Source organism: Eremothecium cymbalariae, chromosome 2 (assembly GCF_000235365.1).
Source record: "Eremothecium cymbalariae DBVPG#7215 chromosome 2, complete sequence".
NCBI lineage: Eukaryota > Fungi > Ascomycota > Saccharomycetes > Saccharomycetales > Saccharomycetaceae > Eremothecium > Eremothecium cymbalariae.
The window spans coordinates 1,024,514-1,043,815 of record NC_016450.1 but is presented as its reverse complement, the minus strand read 5'-3'; the positions used below and the strand labels follow the sequence as shown (position 1 = coordinate 1,043,815).

Genomic DNA, 19,302 nt, shown 5'->3' with positions numbered 1-19,302 from the left:
TTACTAGATCAACGTTGCAGAAAACGACTACCGTTAGAGAATCCTTGGTTAACTAGGACAAATACGAAGCGATAAGAAGAATATTTGGAGGCATTTATATGGATCTATGTTGGTTGGTGAAGATATTACAGGTTTGTCCTCTTTGAAGACAACCAAATATGTAGTACAAGTGGATAACGCGGGTGTTCCGGAAAAGCGTCCACAGTACGTCAAAGACCTAAAAAGGATACATAAGCACGAGAAAGAGCTGATCATTTTGTATGATTTTATGATAATAAAGTTGACGGTAGGATTGGTTCGCAAGTACATGCATCTTTTATTCCCTATTAAATGTAAGGGCATTTTATCCTCGAACATATGCTGCCATCACCGAGTTCCGTTAAAGTTGAACGAAGATGGGCTAACTTACTTTATCAAGGTACTTATTTGTAGAAGTAAAATGACGAGGAACCAGCTGAAGCACATGTATGTTTTAACAATTAAATTTTTGAGTTTGTGCGATGTAACAGGCGTGAATTATATGCACTGCCTCCATCACGATATCAACAAGCTGCTCGTAGCATGTTTAGTGCTCACGCATGGTAATGACTGGCATAGGAAGCCGCCCATATGCAAAAGGTATTCCAAAGTTACCGGGCTGCATGAAGATCAAATAATACTCTGCTGTAACATTGTTGCGCCTATTTTGGAATCAGAGTGTCTCCGCCAAAGACGCCTGATGATTGATCAGCGACAGCAGCAGCAAGATCTCAGCAACAAGGCAAACATAGCAGCATCCTTCCAACGATATCCCCCTCCTGATACAATATACAATCATTCCCTACCCGAAGACAAGTACTTGCTTCCAGAGGAGCTAGATCAGTTTAACGTATTTGGAAAATTGCTTGTGAAGAGACATTTCAACATCAGATGAATAAAAGGCTCTATCAATATCAAACCCAGACCACAGAAAAACAAATAAATTATCGATCGAAAATGTATATCAATACTTCCCAGAACCTTATATATAAATGCATATATATACCCATCAGATCCTGACTATCCATTAGGCCAATAAATCACGTGATAAGGAATCCTAAGCTGTGGCGCTTCCTCGAGCAACACTTACACCACACAACGCAGGCCATGTAACAGGTTCGCGGATTCTTCAATGATCATTCATATATGTTACATGTAATGAGGATTGTGGAATAGAGCGCAGAAAGCAGATTGTCTCAGGGTGTCAATCTGTAAGGAAGTCGGTCAAGGTTGGATAGTAGTTTTAAGCTGTAGCAAGCAATTACAAGCGTATTTTATGCCGGATCCGAGGTTTGGTAAATACTAGGTTGTTTGCGTTGAGTTTAACCGAAACATCATCTGGACTGTTCTCGCGACGAAAGCTAAGGATCCTTCTTTGAGATAGTTAGGTTGAGCTACAAATCAGATTGCTGGTGTTGGTTTTGTTATTGAGGATGAGTGACAGGATATTTTTCCAGAGAGCAGCAGAGGCTATTATGCACACTAGTATGAATGGAGACAAGGTAGATCCCACGATACGGGAATTATTGAATAGGATCAAGTATATGAATCCCAATAGGGGTCTACAGGCGGATAGGTCTCAACTTGGTGGTAAGCAGGGTCTTACGGGGTCGTCCTCACAATATGCTGGTTCAAACGATGAAGGTTCGGTAGTTCCCACAACGATAGCGTCAGAAAAACGAACTGTTTTGAACTACTTTGATAAGCTATTAACGGTAGGGACTCAGTCAGCAGGGGCAAATCTTTCGCCGGATGCTGATAGTACTAGCAATGATGGCACTCCGAGTGAGGGGGGGGTGCAGAAAAGACAGAAGAAGTCCATGCCATCTTGGGGAAATAGAAAAAAGGGCCATACAAGAGATCTGTCATCGAGCTTCACAGCGTCTGAGACGCCGTCAGAAGAAAGGAAATTCCACTGTTCAAAGTGCGAACTAGTATTTCGCCGTAGTGGCGATCTTCGAAGACATGAGAAGGTGCATTTATCCATTCTGCCGAACATATGTTCTTTGTGTGGTAAGGGGTTTGCAAGAAAGGATGCGCTGAAACGACATTTTAATACCCTAACTTGTAAACGCAACAGGCAAAAGTTGCTTAGTATTGGTGGTGATATTAGCGAGATACTGGAAAAGGCCAGGCAGAATGGCGCAAAGGTATAGCGTTTAATTATATATATATATATGTATGTGTATATAGTATATGAGTATATCTTACGCTTGCCTCTGTTATTTTGCTATTGCTTTACAGAACTAAAACTAAGAGGATTGAGAATACACACTCATACATATATACATATATATATCTGGAGGCTTATAGGAACACTGGAGCTTCGAATGCACCTAACCACGAGCTTTACAGTCTAGATTTAGTGGTATCATGTTCATAATTTATCATGACGTTTGACACTTCTTATTCAACGTCCGCATCAAAAGATTGACCTTGAACCAACTCTGGAATGTCTTCATCCTTCTTATTCCCAATGCTGTCGAGATCTCCATGTTGTTGTCCCGCTTGACCGCCTTGTAGCTGGGCTGCCATTTGCGTCAACGCATTGATAGACTCCGCCCCCAATTGCGGAATAATCCCTGGGAACAAGTCTTGTAGCGACTTCTCCTGTGGAATACCGTAGAAAACGGAAGTATTGTGCTGAGGAGCAACCTGCACACCAACCTTGTTGAAATGCAATACATTACCATCCTCTTTAAAGAAATTGGCTTCTTCAACATGATCAATCGTGACTGCCTTCAACTTCGACAATTGGCTTTGCAATTTGGTATCATCCTTACTAGAAGACCCACTAGATCCAGCCTTCTTAGCTAGCTTTCTTCTAGTGCCACCTACTTTATTATTAGCAGATAACTTCTGTAGTTTGGCTAACTTCTCTTGATCAATTGGCATTCTGTACTAAAGCTAAAACTTGAGATAAATTCACTGGAGAAAAACCTGATTACACTAAAACCAGTCAATTGGATTACTAGCTTACAGTGAGAAAATCTAGTGTTTCAATCAGCTTTGTGACTAACAACTAATCTAGTAATTCAATAGTGAATCCTTCAAAAGTACCATTCTCTCAAAAGAGGACAAATGAAAAAAAATTAAAAAATTTTCACAGCGAAAAAAAATAACCTACGTCGCTTAAACGACTGCGCCAGAGAACTAAAATTTGGTTATTTCCTCGAGAAATTACAAGCATGTTGCAACGATATATAATACCGTAATTCAAAGAGAATGTAAATGGTTGTTCTTTCTTGAACCTCTAGTTTGGTTGACGATTACCCATGTGTAAGCGTGAAATGCGTTCTCTTTGATTTATGTTTTCTGTTTAGAGTTGTTCTTCCCTTGCTCAATATGTATATTATAGAATGTAGATCAGATCAGATCTCTGATGATAATAATAAGAGTGAATGATGTAGTATAAAATTATGTAAGGGTGGGTGTTTTTTAATGACAAACCGCAGGCCCTTGCGATGGTGACGCCTGTAGATAGGTTCGAGCATCACTGTCGAGGGCCACTAACTTGAGGTCATGTGCCGGATGGAGTATCTCGTCACGTGCCGGACAATTCTTCTATTGAGGATCAGTTACTGCTTATATAGTCTCTAATCTGGCTCAACTAACATCTGGGGATCTAGCTGGACCTATATCTAATCTAATCTAGTCTATTCTGGGTCTCCTTATATACTTTTCTGTTGTCCTACTTAAGCTCTCTTACTTAATTGCTATGTAGATCTCTGACCGATAACCGCTCAATGGTTATCTTAACACTCCTAACAGTTCTGATTCGCTGCTATACAATGGTTATCATCTTCACAGTCTCCTAACAACTCTGATTCGCTGTTTCTTTGTCTTGTTATCGTGACTATCGAGATGTTTCTTAGCCTGACTATCTTAGCTGCCGAGATGCTCTTTTGGTTTTAAGACAATCACGTTTTGAACTCCGGACATGATATATGGTGAGGATCTCAGGACGGAGTGCAACTGGTTCCTTGGCCCAGTTGGTTAAGGCACCGTGCTAATAACGCGGGGATCAGCGGTTCGATCCCGCTAGGAACCATTATTTTTTTTTCATGCATTCAGGATGCATAAACACTTTTTGGTGACTTCTAATATCAAAGTGTAATTAAATTTAGAAAGTAGCTTGCGAATGGCATCGAGGCAAACAGAGTCCACAGGCTATGGAGGTTGCATTGTATAAATTTAAATATTGGGTGAGTTGATACATATTAAAGAGCCGTAGAAATATACAGTACAAGTTAGGAGGTGGTATAAAAAACAAAAACGAGAGTTTTAACAAATATAATAATAGCGTTTTAAAAACAACAAACATAACATTTCATCGTATCTAAAATAAGTAGCTGTTATTATTTCTTATCCTTGTTTTTCCTAGCAAAGAAACCAAATTTGGACTTTCTGTCGCCCACACTGCCGTCGCTGCTTGGTGGGGTTTGCTTCCAGTCGATTTTTTCCAGGTTCGGTTGGCTCGTATCTACACCTGGAGTAGTCGAATGGTTGCTTGAAGCACTTCCAGTAGTAGATGAACGAGGAGTAGACGAGCCGTTCATTTGGGGTACTTGGAGGGAAGAAGTATGGACTCCGTTATGATGGTCGTAGCCGTTAGCAGTATTTACGGCGGCTATGGAATTCACAGAAATGGAGTTTCCATATATGGAGGACTGTGCAGATCTTGGGGGCGAGTTACCCTGTGAAGTAGTTAGTTGGACGTGTTCTTTTTTTTGTTGTGGTAACGCTTGGCGCACAATTGTGTTCATAGAACTTCCGTCACAGAATGTATTGGCAGTGCTAAGTTGCCGTTGCACTGAATGCTGGGGCGCGGGGTTTCCGTTCATATTAGGTATCTTTGCTGGATACATCACAGGGTTTTGTAACGCCATTCGTTGCTGTGGGTTCGAAAATGCACGGGATGGAAACATCTGATTTCCCATTCTTGAGATACCCTGTGGAACAGAGAAATCGTCCAAGCCCGTACTGGAGGCGTTTCTCAGACTAGGCATGTAGCTTTGTCTATTCTTTCTATCCGTTTTTTTAAATGTTTGTGGATGAGGGTGAATGGGCTGCCCCAATTGCGGTGGATATGGATCCACCAAACTGTTATTGCGGGAAATGCTGTTATGCATCTGCCTGTTGTGGTTTACCATGTTTCTTGCTGCGTTCATGCCATGCGAGGGTTGAGGATACATCTGTGGTTTGGAAGGCCTTTGATGCGGCATCTGTAATGGTTTAGGAGGAGGATGTCCACTATGGCTATTGACTCTTCTAGATCCATCTTGCCTCCGCATGTCAATATCACGTTCACGTATAGAATTAGAAGATGACTGCACTGGCTGATACATAGTATCTCCATTGGTCGCCGACTCAAGCCCATGGCTGCTAGTGGGTGAAAAACTGCCACTCTTTTTTTCCGGTGTGTCATTGTATCTTATGCCATAACAGGCGAACTCTGCGATATCTTTCATATCTGGCGTACCAGAAGAACTGTCATCATCATGGCTGTCGCTATTTGCTTGTTCATTGAATGTTTGAGACGAGCTGCCATTGGCAGACGGCGGCGCCATCTTTGAAGGCATCGCTCTTTGTGAAGGAGGAGCGGGCATCTGAGGAGGCATCGGCATATAGCTGTGAACATAGTTCTGCTCATGTTTCAGCTGATTTATCTGCGCCGTTAGTGCAGTATTCTTGTGTCTCTCCATTGCAACATCATCCTTCAACTTAGACAACTCCATCTTGATTTCACTCAACTGACTTAAATGATACTGTTCATGACCCTTACGCTCCTCCGCCCACATTTTTTCTCTCTTCGTTATATACTCCTTCAGGTCCTGAACCTCTACAGCTAACGTGTTCCTGTCGGCTGACAAAGCTTGAAGGTTTGACCTTAGATCGTCATTTACGTCTGTCCTGGTGAACCACTGAGATTCACCATTATTAATCTTTTGGAATTGGCACATCATCGAGTACAGGAATTCGAGGTATGGGGTCTTTATACCGTGGTCATCTGCTATTAAAATCGGTTGTAGTAACAGCATGTCAATATCTAAAGGTGTAGTTCTATTAATGAAATGATACACCAGTCGTGGAGCGTCCGAGTGGTTCATTTCCACCCAGTGGCTGAAAAGCTCACTTTCACTGTCGTACGGTTGTGCCAACTTGGCCCCCATGGTGCGCGATATCGTGATAATCTCCGTGACAAAACCGGAAATCAAAGGCTTCGCGAGGATCTGTTCATGCAGCTGCGGAGGCTTCAATTCCTCCATCAAAATTAATAAAGGATCAAAGCATATTTGGGGTATTGCAATTTTCCACTGCTGGGAAAGAAAATCAAGATACGATGAGTTGCATAAATCAACGACATCTTGAGGAAATATTTTCTGGAAAAGCGACTGGAACTTGGATAGAATTGACAACACATCCTTGGGGTATTTCTGGGTACTTATCTTCCCCTTGGTCCCCGACTCGCCCAGATATATAGTTTGCTTCTTGCCGGAGTTGAATTGCTCAAAGGTATTCTGCCCTGTGTTCCTAAAGTCGTAATCCGTCATGATTGAAAACACCTTGAGGTCGCCAAAATCAATCGACATTTTTACAAAAGGTTCCAAGTTTACAAAACCCGAGCTTTCAATGAAGATTCTGGTATCCTGCTTCAGCATAGGGTTCAGCTGATACGCCAGCGACGAAATCTCCTGCAGCGATGTCGCACTTAAAATCACCAGATCAAAAGGTACACGCCCACCCCCACTCTCCTTCAATGACTCCAGCGATTCAAATTGGTTCTGAATTAGAAAGTAATCACTACCATAAAGACTGGTACTAACATGGAACTTCTGACCAACCTTGTGACCGCTCACGTGGTAGAGGTCCACCGCCCTCGCCTGCCGCAACCTCCACGTATACAAGAGCACATTAGGATTATCACCCACCGTTAGCACTTTCAGATGCGACATATCTAATTCAAATATATCCTGTCCTTTATCTCTAAATGCTACTTTGTAAAAAAGTACTATCTCTGAACTGGACCTTAATACTGCTCAAAACTTTTAAAAACCTCTAATCGAAAATATCAGACAGCAACTCTAAAGCTGCTTCCAAAAAAATAACAAAAATTGATTCCGTGGAAAGAAACAACTCAGTACCTTCAATTAAGAATCATAGAAATTTCAATGGCAACAACTGACACTTGTTAAAAACTCGCACATGAAGAATTCCCTCATGCCCCCTTCTGCTGAAAAAAGCCTTCTTTTCCCAAACCATCATTTCCATAATCGTTTGGCTGTCGAAACCTAAAAATCGAGAACTATAGAGGCGCATACGATGCTATCAGACAGTAGGGAATCCTGTAGCCGAGTAGGAGATGTGTTACCCGGCTTGATTCGGAGATGTTGCGAACTTCTCGAGAGAAAACAGGAGAGGCTCGAGCAGCATAGTGATGAGGGGGAATGGCAGGACAGTGGTGCAAGCAGGAGGATTTGTTGCTAGCTGCTCAAGCGGTTGATATATTTTGAGTAGTGGTAGTTGCAAGGGAGACTAGGAAGATAAAAATCTAGGTATGGGGTACGTTGTAGCCGGTTATGCAACAAGACGGTTACGGCACTACGATGACACAGTGGTGTACTATCCTCCATTTAAGCGGGTTTGTGTGGGCAGGAGTATGAGGTTTGAGGATCTTCCTCGTGAGTTGATACAGCAGATATTTGTGATTAGTGGGAACCGGTCACTAGCTGTATGTAGTAGGTTTTTGTACGAGTGTCTCCGACCTAGAGCGTCTTTGATTGGATCATTTTTGAAGGCGAACTATATGCATGATGTCAACAAGGAGGTGCCAAAGACTGCTACTACTATGGCGACGCGCATAAAGCTGCTGGACACGGATGTATTTAATACGAAGGTTTTCCTCGGATTTTTGAACAGTCATCATAATTTTTTGGATGGTCTGGGAGGACTCATGCAGATTTCTGCGATCTACGAGACTCAGAGGGCGAGGAGGGTAGAGTTTGAGCAAGGTGGGGACGTTTTTCTCGGAGTACCGAAACCTGTGGTTAATGAAGAGACGGGGAAACCCGCACTAGACTTCCCCCAGCCCTTTTATACTCACCCTTATATCTATTTTTGCAATAATATTGAGGCGAAACCACCAATATACAATCAGTTTCTGCTCAAGATCCACAAGTACTTTGCGATCACACAACCAGAGTATTTAACGGATCGAATCTTGCATTGGTTTTTTTATGAGAGCCAAGATAACTATAATGTGAATCATTTGCTTCACGCGATCAATCTTGCTTTGCATCTTTCTAGTTTATCGGTCCCAAAATTTACCAGAATGGATCCAATGTTAACCCTAGTAAATCACCTGTTTGTGGAAAATATTCCAGGTATTACCAAACTACTGCTGGCTACGAATGAAACTCTAGTTTCTAGGAAGTATAGAATTGTTGAAAAGTTCATCCGCAAATTCTATAAGGGCCATGAAGAATTGTTATCAGACGATACACTGTGGCAGCTATTGAACAATACCAAGGATGCTGAACTGATGAAGCTTGTTGTCAGCCATGGAGGCAAGCCACGTTTCAACATGATACGATAACTCCGCAGTTTGGCTTTTACATTTTTACTTTTTCAACTTTTATTTATTTATAGTATTGACACTCAACTTGACCGCTAGGGGGGGACCGGGGGCTACTTGGACGAAAGTTTAAAAAACGAAACACAATTATATATTCATAGTTCAGTTACCAAACAACAGCATTTGTTTTCTTTAAGATTCAACGATACTCCTCAAACCAATGATGATTCAATGCTTGCTGGGCGCTTAGCCTCATATCAGGGTTCAATTGCAGTAAACCATGCAACAAACTGATCAAAATATCGCTGATCTTTTCGTTGGTGGTTGGCTGAAGTAACTGCTTCAAGTCCTTGGGTGGGTAGAGAGGAATTTGTGGGTTGTAATCTGGTAATTGACTTGCACCTGGCCACATCTGCTCTGTTGGGGTTCCCAGGGTTTCGAAAATCAGCTTTAGTTGTTCATCATCGTTAGTGCCTGGAAACAAGGCCTTGCCCATTATCATCTCTGCAAGTATGCAGCCGCAGGACCATATATCGATAGAGGTACAGTAGGACCTGGAGCCCATTAAAACATCTGGAGCCCGGTACCAGAGCGTCACGACCTCGCTACTAAAAGTATTTACGGGAATCCCAAATGCTCTTGCCAGCCCAAAGTCACCTAATTTTAGCTGCCCTTTGTTATTAATTAACAAATTTTGAGGCTTCAAATCACGATGCAAAATGCGGTTTTCATGACAAAAGGCTACCCCTTGCAGTAGCTGCCACTGGAAATACTTCACCAGTGAGAGTTCTAAGCCTCGGGGCATCTCTCTATCAACTCTAGAATCCATAAACTTCTTCAGGTCATTATCCATAAACTCAAATACTAGCGTTAGCTTGTTCTCCGTATGTATCACATCATATAACCTTACGATATTTTCATGCTTCAGCTCCTTCATTAACGAAATTTCACGAATTGCAGTCGAAGGCGTCCCCTCTTCTGAGTCCAACTTCACTTCTTTCAGAGCAACATATAGACCCGTAGTCTTGTTGAGACCCTTATATACCGTCGCATAGGTTCCGTTACCTAATTTCTCAAGTTGCTTAAATCTACACATAAAAAGCATGTTAGTTATCTATTGTTCAAATAGAATAATTATTGGCAATCAAACTTGCCAGGGCAACGTATTAACATACTGAGACGTAGTAGCCATAATTTTTCTTAAGATCCCTAGATCTGGAAGACCAATTATTCGACTAGTTAAAATGAAAGGTAAAAATAACTACCTAGTGCTGTATACCTAGTTCTAATCCCTTTAGATTGGTGATAAATAAGGTATTGAAACTTCATATGATTCACTTTTGTAGATTTGCAGTTCTGCAGTTCTCGTAGTGCATGATAACGTGCCATAACCAGTTCAAATATTGATAATTCGACATATTGCGTAGGCTAAGCTACCAATGTAGATTTGATTAGGCTCTAATTATAGAAATTCGGTATTAAATACTTTCCATATAGTTTCTGTAATGTTTGTCGATTTTCTCTTTATTCCTTTCCGTTGACAACCGTCAAGTAAGACACTGTCATCGAGTATCGTTTCGAACTTGAACACTTAGTATCATTGTTCATAATTGGAAGTGGATTCCTAGAGGTTTAGTGAATATGGGGTCAGTTTAGATATGATGACTTACCTCTTTCGAATATAACAGGATTTATGCTTTCTTCGTTGAGGATGCATTTGATGACCAACAGCGTATTAGAACACAAGAAAATTTTGTTGAACCAATTACTTGACCGGAAGAAACGGCAGTTTAGATAGAAGCTTGCCTAGGAACTTTCTTATATGATGTTTGATTACTGTGTGGGTGCTCGGAGTATTCTGGGAGACAAGTGGGTGTGTGTCTACAAAAGTACAGAGGCGGTGTCATTCAAAAAGAGACATTTTGAAGATGCTATGAATAATGTGATCAGACATCCAAATATCAACTCCACTGTCATATTAAGGGCAGATATACTATTGGAAAACCATTATGATGTTGACTCATCAGAGCTATTAAGTTCGATATCGAATAACGCTTCAGTTCCTGATGGTGAAATTCAGGTTCTTCTTGTAGATGATATTACAGCAAGAACTATCGACACCGATTTGGATTTAGTTATCAAAGATGAGCTAGTTCGGAGGATAATTCCAAGAAATCCATTTAAAGACGCTGTTATAAACCAAACATGTTTGATTCATAATTCTAAATCATCCCAGGAGACTTCTATGGTTACTTATATCCCACATATTATTAATGAGGAGCAATGTCCATTTTATATTCCGGCGGTTGCTTTGGTAAGCATCTTACTGCATGAAGGGCATCTCTCCATACACTATATGCCATTTCCTGGACACACTGATCTATTTCAAGATGAATCACAACGTGCAATTAGAACGGCATTAAGATTGCTGAATACAGCAGTGAAGCATTCTATGGGATCCATGAATGGGTATTCTAAACGTGTTAATCATGACGTTGTCGTCGACAAAGTTCTATTTCAAGATCGGTACATAAAACTAAAGAAAATTTACTCAAAGTGGTTGGTAGATAACTGGGTTGAAACTACTGACCCGAAGAAGCATGTCTTCGAAGATATCGCCATTGCTGCTTTTTTAATTGAATTGTGGAAAAAAGTATATGGTGAAGAGGATACTGAAACCAAATTCCAATTCAGAGATTTAGGTTGTGGAAATGGTATTTTATGCTATATATTAATAATGGAGGGTTTTAAAGGTATAGGCATTGATGCTAGACAGAGAAAATCATGGTCTATTTATCCGGAAAGTGTTCAGAACTGCTTAAAAGAACAAGTTATAATTCCCTCCGTCCTTCTTAGACCACATCCTGATATGAAAGGATATGCACCACACTTAGAACACAACGCCAACTTTTTCCCAGTGCATCTATGTTCTTCTCACCTAATTGCACCTGCAACGGTAATGTATTCCTCTGCAGACTTAATTCAATCACCTCACGTTAATATTACAGAGTTTCCAAAAGATACCTTTATTATTGGGAACCATTCAGATGAATTAACATGCTGGATTCCATTACTAGGTTATCGTTTCATCGTGATTCCTTGCTGTTCCCATAATCTCAATGGCGCCAAAGTTCGTTACACTGTTCCCAGTGAAGCAAGAGTGAGGCATGGAAACAGTATGTACGCAGGTCTGGTAGAACATGTTGACTACCTTGCGCGAGCCGTTGGTTGGAAGACAGAGAAGGAAATGTTGCGCATTCCAAGTACAAGAAATGCCGCTATAATTGGCATTGATAATCCAGAATTGGATAAATTCCCTACCCAAAAAGTTTATGATGTAATATTACAAGAAGGTGGGGCAAATGGCTGGGTTCAAAGCACTATGATGTTAATGAATGGGCCTCCTAGATCACATTAAGCTTTAGCTTTTCTAAAACTTAAGAAACTTAAAAATCTGGTCATCTATAATAGATACATCAAATGTTTATAAGTAACCCGCATTATCCTTTAATACTTGGGGTTTGTACTGTAAGATTCATAACGGTTAGATATATTTTTAACAGCTGGGAGTTTTCTTTTTTGAAGAAAAACGATGAGAATCCCAACTCTTCTCGACGATAGAATACTTAAAAGTACATAGTGAATAATCCCAATAATGCTTAATCGTGCTGTAGTTCAAACTACAGCACAGATAATATTACGTTTTTCATGGTCTAGAACCTACATAAAGCGGGCATCTTTACTTCCCTTTCAGAGAGAAGATTGGTTTGTTAAACACCACAAGTTTAAACAGCTGCCACCTGCAGAATTAAAAGGGTTGAACGAAATCAAACTTATATTTCAGAAGAAACCCAGTAATATATATACAACCAATCGAACATTTCGGAACGCGTTAGATGAGTCCTTACTAAACATTTATAATTCTGAAATCCATGCATTTGATAAAGTGGAGCTGCGAGCCAAAAGAAATACATGGAAACTATTAAGAGAAGAGCTGTACAAGCAATTAAACTTACCATCTGCCTCCAAAAACTATTGTTTTAACTTAAAAGATGCTCTAAGCCCTCAGTGTACTTCAGAATTACTTTTACAGTTAATGCATATAGACCAAATTTCCCAAGGACAGTGGGATTCAATTATCGGTGGCAGCAGTATTTCTAAGGTCCAAATTTACACGCATATATTAAGGAACCACTTTAACCATATTTATGAAAAGGAAGTTCTTCCTTTTGCACATCCATCTCTTTCTTCCAAACAAAAAGGACTGGATATAAGCAACCCATCTGAATGGTATTCTGGTGCGCGTAAATTGAAGCGTAAAATAGTAATGCATCTGGGTCCAACAAACTCTGGAAAGACATATAATGCTCTCGAAAAATTAAAGAAGGCCACTAGAGGATACTATGCAGGGCCATTAAGGTTACTCGCAAGGGAAGTATACGATAAATTTAAGCAGCAGAATATACGTTGTAATTTATTGACTGGTGAGGAAATCATTAATGATCTAGATCATATTGGGAATAAAGCAGGATTGACATCGGGTACTGTTGAAATGATCCCCCTGAACCAAGAATTCGATGTAGTTGTTTTAGATGAGATACAAATGTTAGCTGATGAACAAAGAGGATGGGCATGGACAAATGCCTTCCTTGGAGCAAGATCATCAGAAGTTCATCTTTGCGGTGAAAGAAGCGTACTTCCATTGATACAAAAACTAGTAAAAATTACCGGTGATGATCTAATAGTTAATGAGTATAGCAGGTTGGGTAAACTGGTTATAGAGTCTGAACCTTTGTCGTTAGGATTTTCAGGGTTAAAAAAGGGTGATTGTCTAATTTCCTTTTCTAAAAGGAAGATTTTAAACCTAAAACTCAAAGTCGAAAGGTGTACAAACTACAAGGTCTCGGTAATTTATGGATCTTTACCTCCCGAAACAAGAATTAAACAGGCTAACATGTTTAACTCTGGACACTCAGATATATTAATCGCTTCAGATGCTGTTGGAATGGGTTTAAATTTATCTATTAAAAGAATCGTTTTTACTGAATCTTCAAAATGGAACGGTGCTGAAATGCAGCCATTGGAGGACCCAATTATTAAACAAATTGGTGGCCGTGCAGGAAGGTATAAACCTAAAGATAACTCTGACGTAAACCCTTCAAAGGGCTATGTCACCGGTTTAGATGACGAAATTTTATCTGCTGTGAGGAGCGGTATTAATGCACCTATAACTTATTTATCATCTGCAATTATTTGGCCAACAGAGGAGATAATCACTAGTGCATTGGCTAAATACCAGCCAGGCACAAAGTTCTCTACATTAATAGAAAATTTTAATCGTGATGTCACTACGAAATCTAATAACCTATACACTTTGGCTGACTCTAGTAAGAAAATTGAATTCATTCGTGAATATGAAAAAATTGAGGGTCTTTCTTTGCGAGATTTGATAAAACTAAGTTATGCACCTATTAGAGATAGTCCATTATTAAAAACAACATTTTTAAAATTCTGCCATACAATTGCAAAGAAGCAAACCAAATCATTGTTAAATTATGCCTTACCATTAGATAAATTGAATTCAAAATATATTAAGAATGAAGATGTGGCATTAGACTTCTATGAAGAGTTACATCACATAGTAATGATGTTTATGTGGTTGAACATTCGTTATCCAGAATACTTTATTGACCGCGAATCTGCAATTGATATCAAAAATCATTGTGAATACATTATCTATAAAAAATTGGAAATATTAAGCAAAAACCCCTATAAGAAAAATCTACACACTCTAGGTTATACTAGAAGACCCAATCGACGCTTTTTAAAAAAATTATAATTATCTTGTATATAAATAAAATTTCTATTAACCATATTAATTTTTTGTTATTGACATTTTCTCACCATCTTCATCTCTCTGACTTTGTCTCATTCCCCCCTTGGTAATATGGGATAAAAGTCTCAATGCTGTTGGATCTTTTGCTATATATTGGTAGGACTCTTTCCGGCGCTGTTCACAAAGAGACATGCTGATTTTCTCTTCATGTGCTGAATTGGGTAAAAGGATCCTTACTGAATTCGAACTGACATTATAATAACAGTGTTTTCTCAACAGTGACATTAACTTAATGATATAGTCATTCTTATGTGGATCATTACTTTTCAAAGCAGTTTTAAGAACTTGGAGTATGGACTCCAAGGATGCTGTCTGGAGGCCAAAATACGGTTTACTCCCGAAGAAAAGTTTTCTATGGGGATCATCAGGTCTGAATATAATGGATGCATACTTTTCGAAGTCTTCATCGTTAAAGTTCTTGTCAAATAGAGTACAATACAGCTTTTCTGTATTGACACAGTTTGATTTGCTAAGGTGATGACCGTAATCAAAAAACCATGAGGATAACAGTATCTTATCCTCGATACTTGTGCTCGACTGATATATTTGAAAAAAATCTGCAAAACTGTTCATGGGATTTGCATCTAATGTTCTAAAGAAACTTGACAACTCATTAGGAAAATCTTTTGAAATAAGCAGATGGAATTGTCGTGATTTGCTTAAATTTTTGAACGACTGCTTAAATTCGGTTAACCATATATCGTAGAACTGCAAGGGTGAATCGTTCTCGATATAATCTTCTGCATGACTGGACTTATTTGCCGAATTATAAACATCTTCAGACCTGTTCTGTAAATTTTGTTCGTGCCAATAGCTATCGTTCTGCTCTGCAGGAGTTGACTTGCTACCATCCACTTGCCTTCGAATATCCTTGAAAAGATGATATGAATAAAATAGATAAAACAGTGACATCTTGGCAAAACGTGAGTGTGGCGTCACAGGTTCCATATGCTCGGAAACTTCAGGTTCAGTATATATAAGGCATGGATCTGGCATTTCATGTTCGTCTATGCATACTGGCTCCTCTTCAGCACAACCATATTCATTATCTATTTTTGGAATCTCTTCTTCTTCACCATTAGATGGCTCTCGAATCTCATTATCAAACATTTCATTTATCATTTCTTCTGTTCCTACATTAATCCCAACATCTCGTTCAATTGGAAATCCATGTTGTAATGAATCTAGAACATAACTTCGCCTTGAATAACTGGAAAATATTGAATATGTGTATAACGTAGTTAAAGTCAGCATATTAGTAGTCACAAACAGGACATTACCAGGCGCATTAAAATATCTCCAAAGAGTTTTCCCTATAAGTCTATGATGTGATGAGAGACGTTTTAATTCCCACCGTACGGAGCTTCTGTGAAATAGTCTTCTCCAGTAAATTGAGCCAATATTTCGAATTCCACCAGAGCAACACTTTTTTTGACAAAACATCACAGCTGATGGAGCTCTATACCTTTTCTGGGGACTCTCAGGCTTAGTTTTCTCAGTGGTGTAGTTTAGTTTATGATTAGTATGTTCATGCTTAGAACATTTCAAAAATTTTCAGTTTGAAGTTTGAGTTGAGTACCTTAACCATAAAGCTCATACACTAACCATAGTTTTATAAAATCCAAAAGAACAGAAGAGTTATGCTTTATTTATTTGTGACTGCTGTATTATCAGAGAATATAAAGTGCTTTTATCCTACGGACAATGAGCAACAGCCTGCAGAGTATACTTTTCAAATAGTTTGTACAAGCTGTAGGGAAACACACGATTCTCCAGTAAGGATCAACAGGTTTGAAAAGCATGTAATGCCTGGAAGTAGGGGTGAAGCATCATTTCTAATGAAATGCAGATTCTGCAATAAGGAATGTTCTATTAATCTTGAAAGAACTGAAGAAGATCTTTATAATGTAGCTAATGAGTCTAACGTTGATGTGATAAAAAGGTCTATAGCTGCTAGAAAAAAGCGAGGCCTTAAGAACTTTGATTCAAATAGTGCAGTTTGGCTAGCATTGGATTGTAGAGGCTGTGATGTTTTAAGTTACATCGCAGCAGACACTAAGTTTTCAGTGGAATTGGTATCTGGCAAAGTAATGGAATGTGTGTTTGATGAAGGTGAAAATGAGTGGTATGACTATGACGATGATGCAGGCGAAGAAGTGTCAATTACTGATCTAAAGTTAGATATATTTAAGGGTAAGTAAAAGTGAGCACGCTGAACCAATATATTTAGGTTAATTACTTACAGATTATTACCTTCAACACTATACGAATTTACATTTGTCACTACAGTATGCAATATAAAAGAAGTCATTAGTAACATGAAGAGCGCGTTATTGCTGTAATTTGACGTAATTGCTTGGGAACAAGCCTTTTTCGCCTGTATTTTTCAACACACCTAACCACCAGTCGTCGTCGACAAATTCTATATCAATAATTCTATCGCCTTCTTTGAAGGTTAACTCATTGTCCTCGCCCGCTTCATAATCATATTCTGCAATTGCAGATGGCTCGCGAACTTGTTCAGCAACTCTTCTTACAGGAGGTGGAGGTGGTTGTTGCGACGAAGCTCTCACAGGCTCTGAAGCCTCTTCTTCTGTTTCTTCATCTGATTCTGATTCTTCGACAGACTCCACAGACTGTGGTATTTGTGGCACAGGTCTTGGGGCCAATGGAGGTGCGGGAGGCTGTGATTCCTCTTCTTGCTTCTTGTCATCACCATCTTCTTCTTCTTCTTTCTCCTGCTCGTCAATGTTTTGATGCAACCCTGGTAAGGGCCTACCAACTTTTTTATAGCCCCTTGGTGCAGCAGCTACAGGTTCTGATACTGTAGAGGAAGTATATTTGTTTGGTTTGATAATCACAGGTTCGTTATCTACGGATATACTTTCCAACTTTCCTCTTAGGTTGCTAACAGATTCTTGATTATCAACTGATACTGGATCTGAATTATCCACCTCTTTCTGAGGAGAAGTCGTACCTTTACTAGAAGCCTCTAGCTGTTCTGTCTTCATTGAAGACTTCGTTCCTAAAATCTGGTTGTATTCAGATTCACGCTTCTGCTTGGATTCAGTCTTCAGGTTTGCAATATCATCAGAAGCATTGATCTTTTTAGAAGATTCTAGAGACACCGAACTGACCAACCTCGGGTCTGGCTTAGCCTTTTCCTCAGAAATAACAGCTTGCAAATCAACTTTGCCAATTGGCTTCCATGTAGACTTATTTGGTTTCAGTGGCTCCTCGTTAAAATCACGTTCTCGAATTTCTGGTTCATGCCAATCGTTATCCTCATCCTTATCGACTTTCTGAACTGGAACTGAGGAAAAGGCGGTTGAAGGTTTTGTTGGCTCAACTTTTTTCTCCATTTCAACATTCTTTGCTGCAGTCCCAGGTTTAGGAAAAGCCGCAGGCTGTGGTTTAGGAGCTGACGTGGTCTTTGTTGGCAATGGATCTCTGTCAACCTCTTTCTGCTGAATTGAGTATCGTGCACCAGCTGCGTTACTGATCTTCAACAATAACTCACGTTCACTCAAATCATCTTCATCTCGAGCTGTGACCTGTACATGATAGCCCCTTAACACCTGATTGGCTATGGTGCCAAAGTTCGAAGCAAATGACGCCCTGGTTTTCAAAGGAGCAGAATCGGGACACCAACCAACCAAAAGCAACTTCTCTACATCTGAGCCAGGTGGAGATACACGTGCCATACCATACTGCACTTTATCGTCATCGAAGCCGGCTAGAAAGTCACTGAATTTTGAACCAGTATACTGTGGAGCATATTGCTTCTTTTCAGCTGGAGACAATATTAACCACCTAGTTTCCGGATCAGCTCCCTTTACAACCTTTAAATAAGCATCTTCAATCTCCGCAGAGTAGGTAGTAACATCAACTGGTTCCAATGCCATTTACAATATCAATTAACAGTCTCTACCGTTGACAATTGCTTTGAATCTAATCTTTTAGAGTGTTATATCACCTTTATGCAGTATTGCTGACTCTAATGGTTGGCTAAAACCTTGGTAACTTAGTGGCAAACTTGGTTCCAATGGTAAAGAAGTAGCATGTCAATAAAACCCCTTTTTAGAATCTATTAAGAAGTTTCAACCCGTAAAACATGATTTATACTGTCAGATTTTATAATCAAATTTCTAAAACCTGTCCTGGATTATTGCTTTTTGAAAAACCGCTTTTCTCCAACCTGCAAATATTTCAAGATGAGATGAGCTGATAACAATTATTTAATTTATAATGTCTGAACATTTGTAGCAGAAAGATAGTTTAATATCCACCCATCTGCTTAGAAAAAATGGTTACTTTTAATTGCGAAGTTTGTAATGCTACTGTACCAAAAAAGGGCACTGAAAAGCACTACAATCGTTGTCGAGAAGCCTACTACACATGTATCGATTGTAATACCACATTTGAGGACGGAGTTGGCTATAAGATGCATACACAATGTATAACAGAGGATGAAAAGTATCAAAAGGGATTATATAAGGGCAAGGGCAAGGGCAAGAAGGCAGGTAAACAGAAGCCAGTCGAAGTGAGCGATGTCGTTAAACACAAACCGGTGGAGGTAAAGGTAAAAGAAAAGAAGACCAAAATCTCTGCTGGTAGCAAGTTCGAATTAACACCAGGACAATCTTTGTACAAGATTATGAAGACATTGAAAAACAAGGATGACAAAAAGGAACTATTAAAAAAACTTGAAGTGACCAAAGATGGCCATATTGTATTGAAAAATTAAAAGCTGAGAAGCACACTGCCCTAAACCGCCAAAATATTGTGCCAGTTGTATATATAGATGTATGCA

At 39.5% G+C, this 19,302-nt stretch overlaps 12 protein-coding genes and 1 non-coding gene across 13 annotated transcripts, besides 1 other annotated feature; 8 read left to right on the top strand and 5 right to left on the bottom strand.

The window, feature by feature from the left end:
• Window positions 1–106: 106 nt before the first annotated feature.
• Ecym_2537 (uncharacterized protein) lies at window positions 107–913 on the top strand (the record flags this gene model as incomplete). The annotated part of the gene is made up of 1 exon (XM_003645026.1): window positions 107–913. One exon carries the CDS (start codon window positions 107–109, stop codon window positions 911–913), a length of 807 nt encoding a protein of 268 aa, XP_003645074.1.
• A 538-nt stretch (window positions 914–1,451) lies between these two features.
• On the top strand, window positions 1,452–2,174 carry MET31 (Met31p; the record flags this gene model as incomplete). Its single annotated transcript, XM_003645025.1, has 1 exon — window positions 1,452–2,174. The coding sequence occupies one exon, from the start codon at window positions 1,452–1,454 to the stop codon at window positions 2,172–2,174; it is 723 nt and encodes a 240-aa protein (XP_003645073.1).
• A 250-nt stretch (window positions 2,175–2,424) lies between these two features.
• Window positions 2,425–2,913, bottom strand: EGD1 (Egd1p; the record flags this gene model as incomplete). The annotated part of the gene is made up of 1 exon (XM_003645024.1): window positions 2,425–2,913. One exon carries the CDS (start codon window positions 2,911–2,913, stop codon window positions 2,425–2,427), a length of 489 nt encoding a protein of 162 aa, XP_003645072.1.
• A 601-nt stretch (window positions 2,914–3,514) lies between these two features.
• Window positions 3,515–3,801: a sequence feature (soloLTR fragment).
• A 194-nt stretch (window positions 3,802–3,995) lies between these two features.
• Ecym_2534 lies at window positions 3,996–4,069 on the top strand. Its single transcript has one exon. It is a non-coding gene; the product is annotated as a tRNA-Ile (tRNA).
• A 307-nt stretch (window positions 4,070–4,376) lies between these two features.
• SVL3 (Svl3p) lies at window positions 4,377–6,974 on the bottom strand (the record flags this gene model as incomplete). Its single annotated transcript, XM_003645023.1, has 1 exon — window positions 4,377–6,974. The coding sequence occupies one exon, from the start codon at window positions 6,972–6,974 to the stop codon at window positions 4,377–4,379; it is 2,598 nt and encodes an 865-aa protein (XP_003645071.1).
• Window positions 6,975–7,576: 602 nt separating this feature from the next.
• On the top strand, window positions 7,577–8,614 carry Ecym_2532 (uncharacterized protein; the record flags this gene model as incomplete). The annotated part of the gene is made up of 1 exon (XM_003645022.1): window positions 7,577–8,614. One exon carries the CDS (start codon window positions 7,577–7,579, stop codon window positions 8,612–8,614), a length of 1,038 nt encoding a protein of 345 aa, XP_003645070.1.
• A 178-nt stretch (window positions 8,615–8,792) lies between these two features.
• On the bottom strand, window positions 8,793–9,785 carry PHO85 (cyclin-dependent serine/threonine-protein kinase PHO85; the record flags this gene model as incomplete). Its single annotated transcript, XM_003645021.1, has 2 exons — window positions 8,793–9,681; window positions 9,769–9,785. The coding sequence occupies 2 exons, from the start codon at window positions 9,783–9,785 to the stop codon at window positions 8,793–8,795; spliced, it is 906 nt and encodes a 301-aa protein (XP_003645069.1).
• A 633-nt stretch (window positions 9,786–10,418) lies between these two features.
• Window positions 10,419–12,011, top strand: TRM44 (tRNA (uracil) methyltransferase; the record flags this gene model as incomplete). The annotated part of the gene is made up of 1 exon (XM_003645020.1): window positions 10,419–12,011. One exon carries the CDS (start codon window positions 10,419–10,421, stop codon window positions 12,009–12,011), a length of 1,593 nt encoding a protein of 530 aa, XP_003645068.1.
• Window positions 12,012–12,248: 237 nt separating this feature from the next.
• SUV3 (ATP-dependent RNA helicase SUV3) lies at window positions 12,249–14,432 on the top strand (the record flags this gene model as incomplete). The annotated part of the gene is made up of 1 exon (XM_003645019.1): window positions 12,249–14,432. One exon carries the CDS (start codon window positions 12,249–12,251, stop codon window positions 14,430–14,432), a length of 2,184 nt encoding a protein of 727 aa, XP_003645067.1.
• A 36-nt stretch (window positions 14,433–14,468) lies between these two features.
• On the bottom strand, window positions 14,469–15,932 carry PET494 (Pet494p; the record flags this gene model as incomplete). Its single annotated transcript, XM_003645018.1, has 1 exon — window positions 14,469–15,932. One exon carries the CDS (start codon window positions 15,930–15,932, stop codon window positions 14,469–14,471), a length of 1,464 nt encoding a protein of 487 aa, XP_003645066.1.
• A 197-nt stretch (window positions 15,933–16,129) lies between these two features.
• Window positions 16,130–16,690, top strand: Ecym_2527 (uncharacterized protein; the record flags this gene model as incomplete). The annotated part of the gene is made up of 1 exon (XM_003645017.1): window positions 16,130–16,690. One exon carries the CDS (start codon window positions 16,130–16,132, stop codon window positions 16,688–16,690), a length of 561 nt encoding a protein of 186 aa, XP_003645065.1.
• Window positions 16,691–16,819: 129 nt separating this feature from the next.
• On the bottom strand, window positions 16,820–18,394 carry ABP1 (Abp1p; the record flags this gene model as incomplete). The annotated part of the gene is made up of 1 exon (XM_003645016.1): window positions 16,820–18,394. The coding sequence occupies one exon, from the start codon at window positions 18,392–18,394 to the stop codon at window positions 16,820–16,822; it is 1,575 nt and encodes a 524-aa protein (XP_003645064.1).
• A 401-nt stretch (window positions 18,395–18,795) lies between these two features.
• Ecym_2525 (uncharacterized protein) lies at window positions 18,796–19,236 on the top strand (the record flags this gene model as incomplete). The annotated part of the gene is made up of 1 exon (XM_003645015.1): window positions 18,796–19,236. The coding sequence occupies one exon, from the start codon at window positions 18,796–18,798 to the stop codon at window positions 19,234–19,236; it is 441 nt and encodes a 146-aa protein (XP_003645063.1).
• Between the last annotated feature and the right edge of the window lie 66 nt (window positions 19,237–19,302).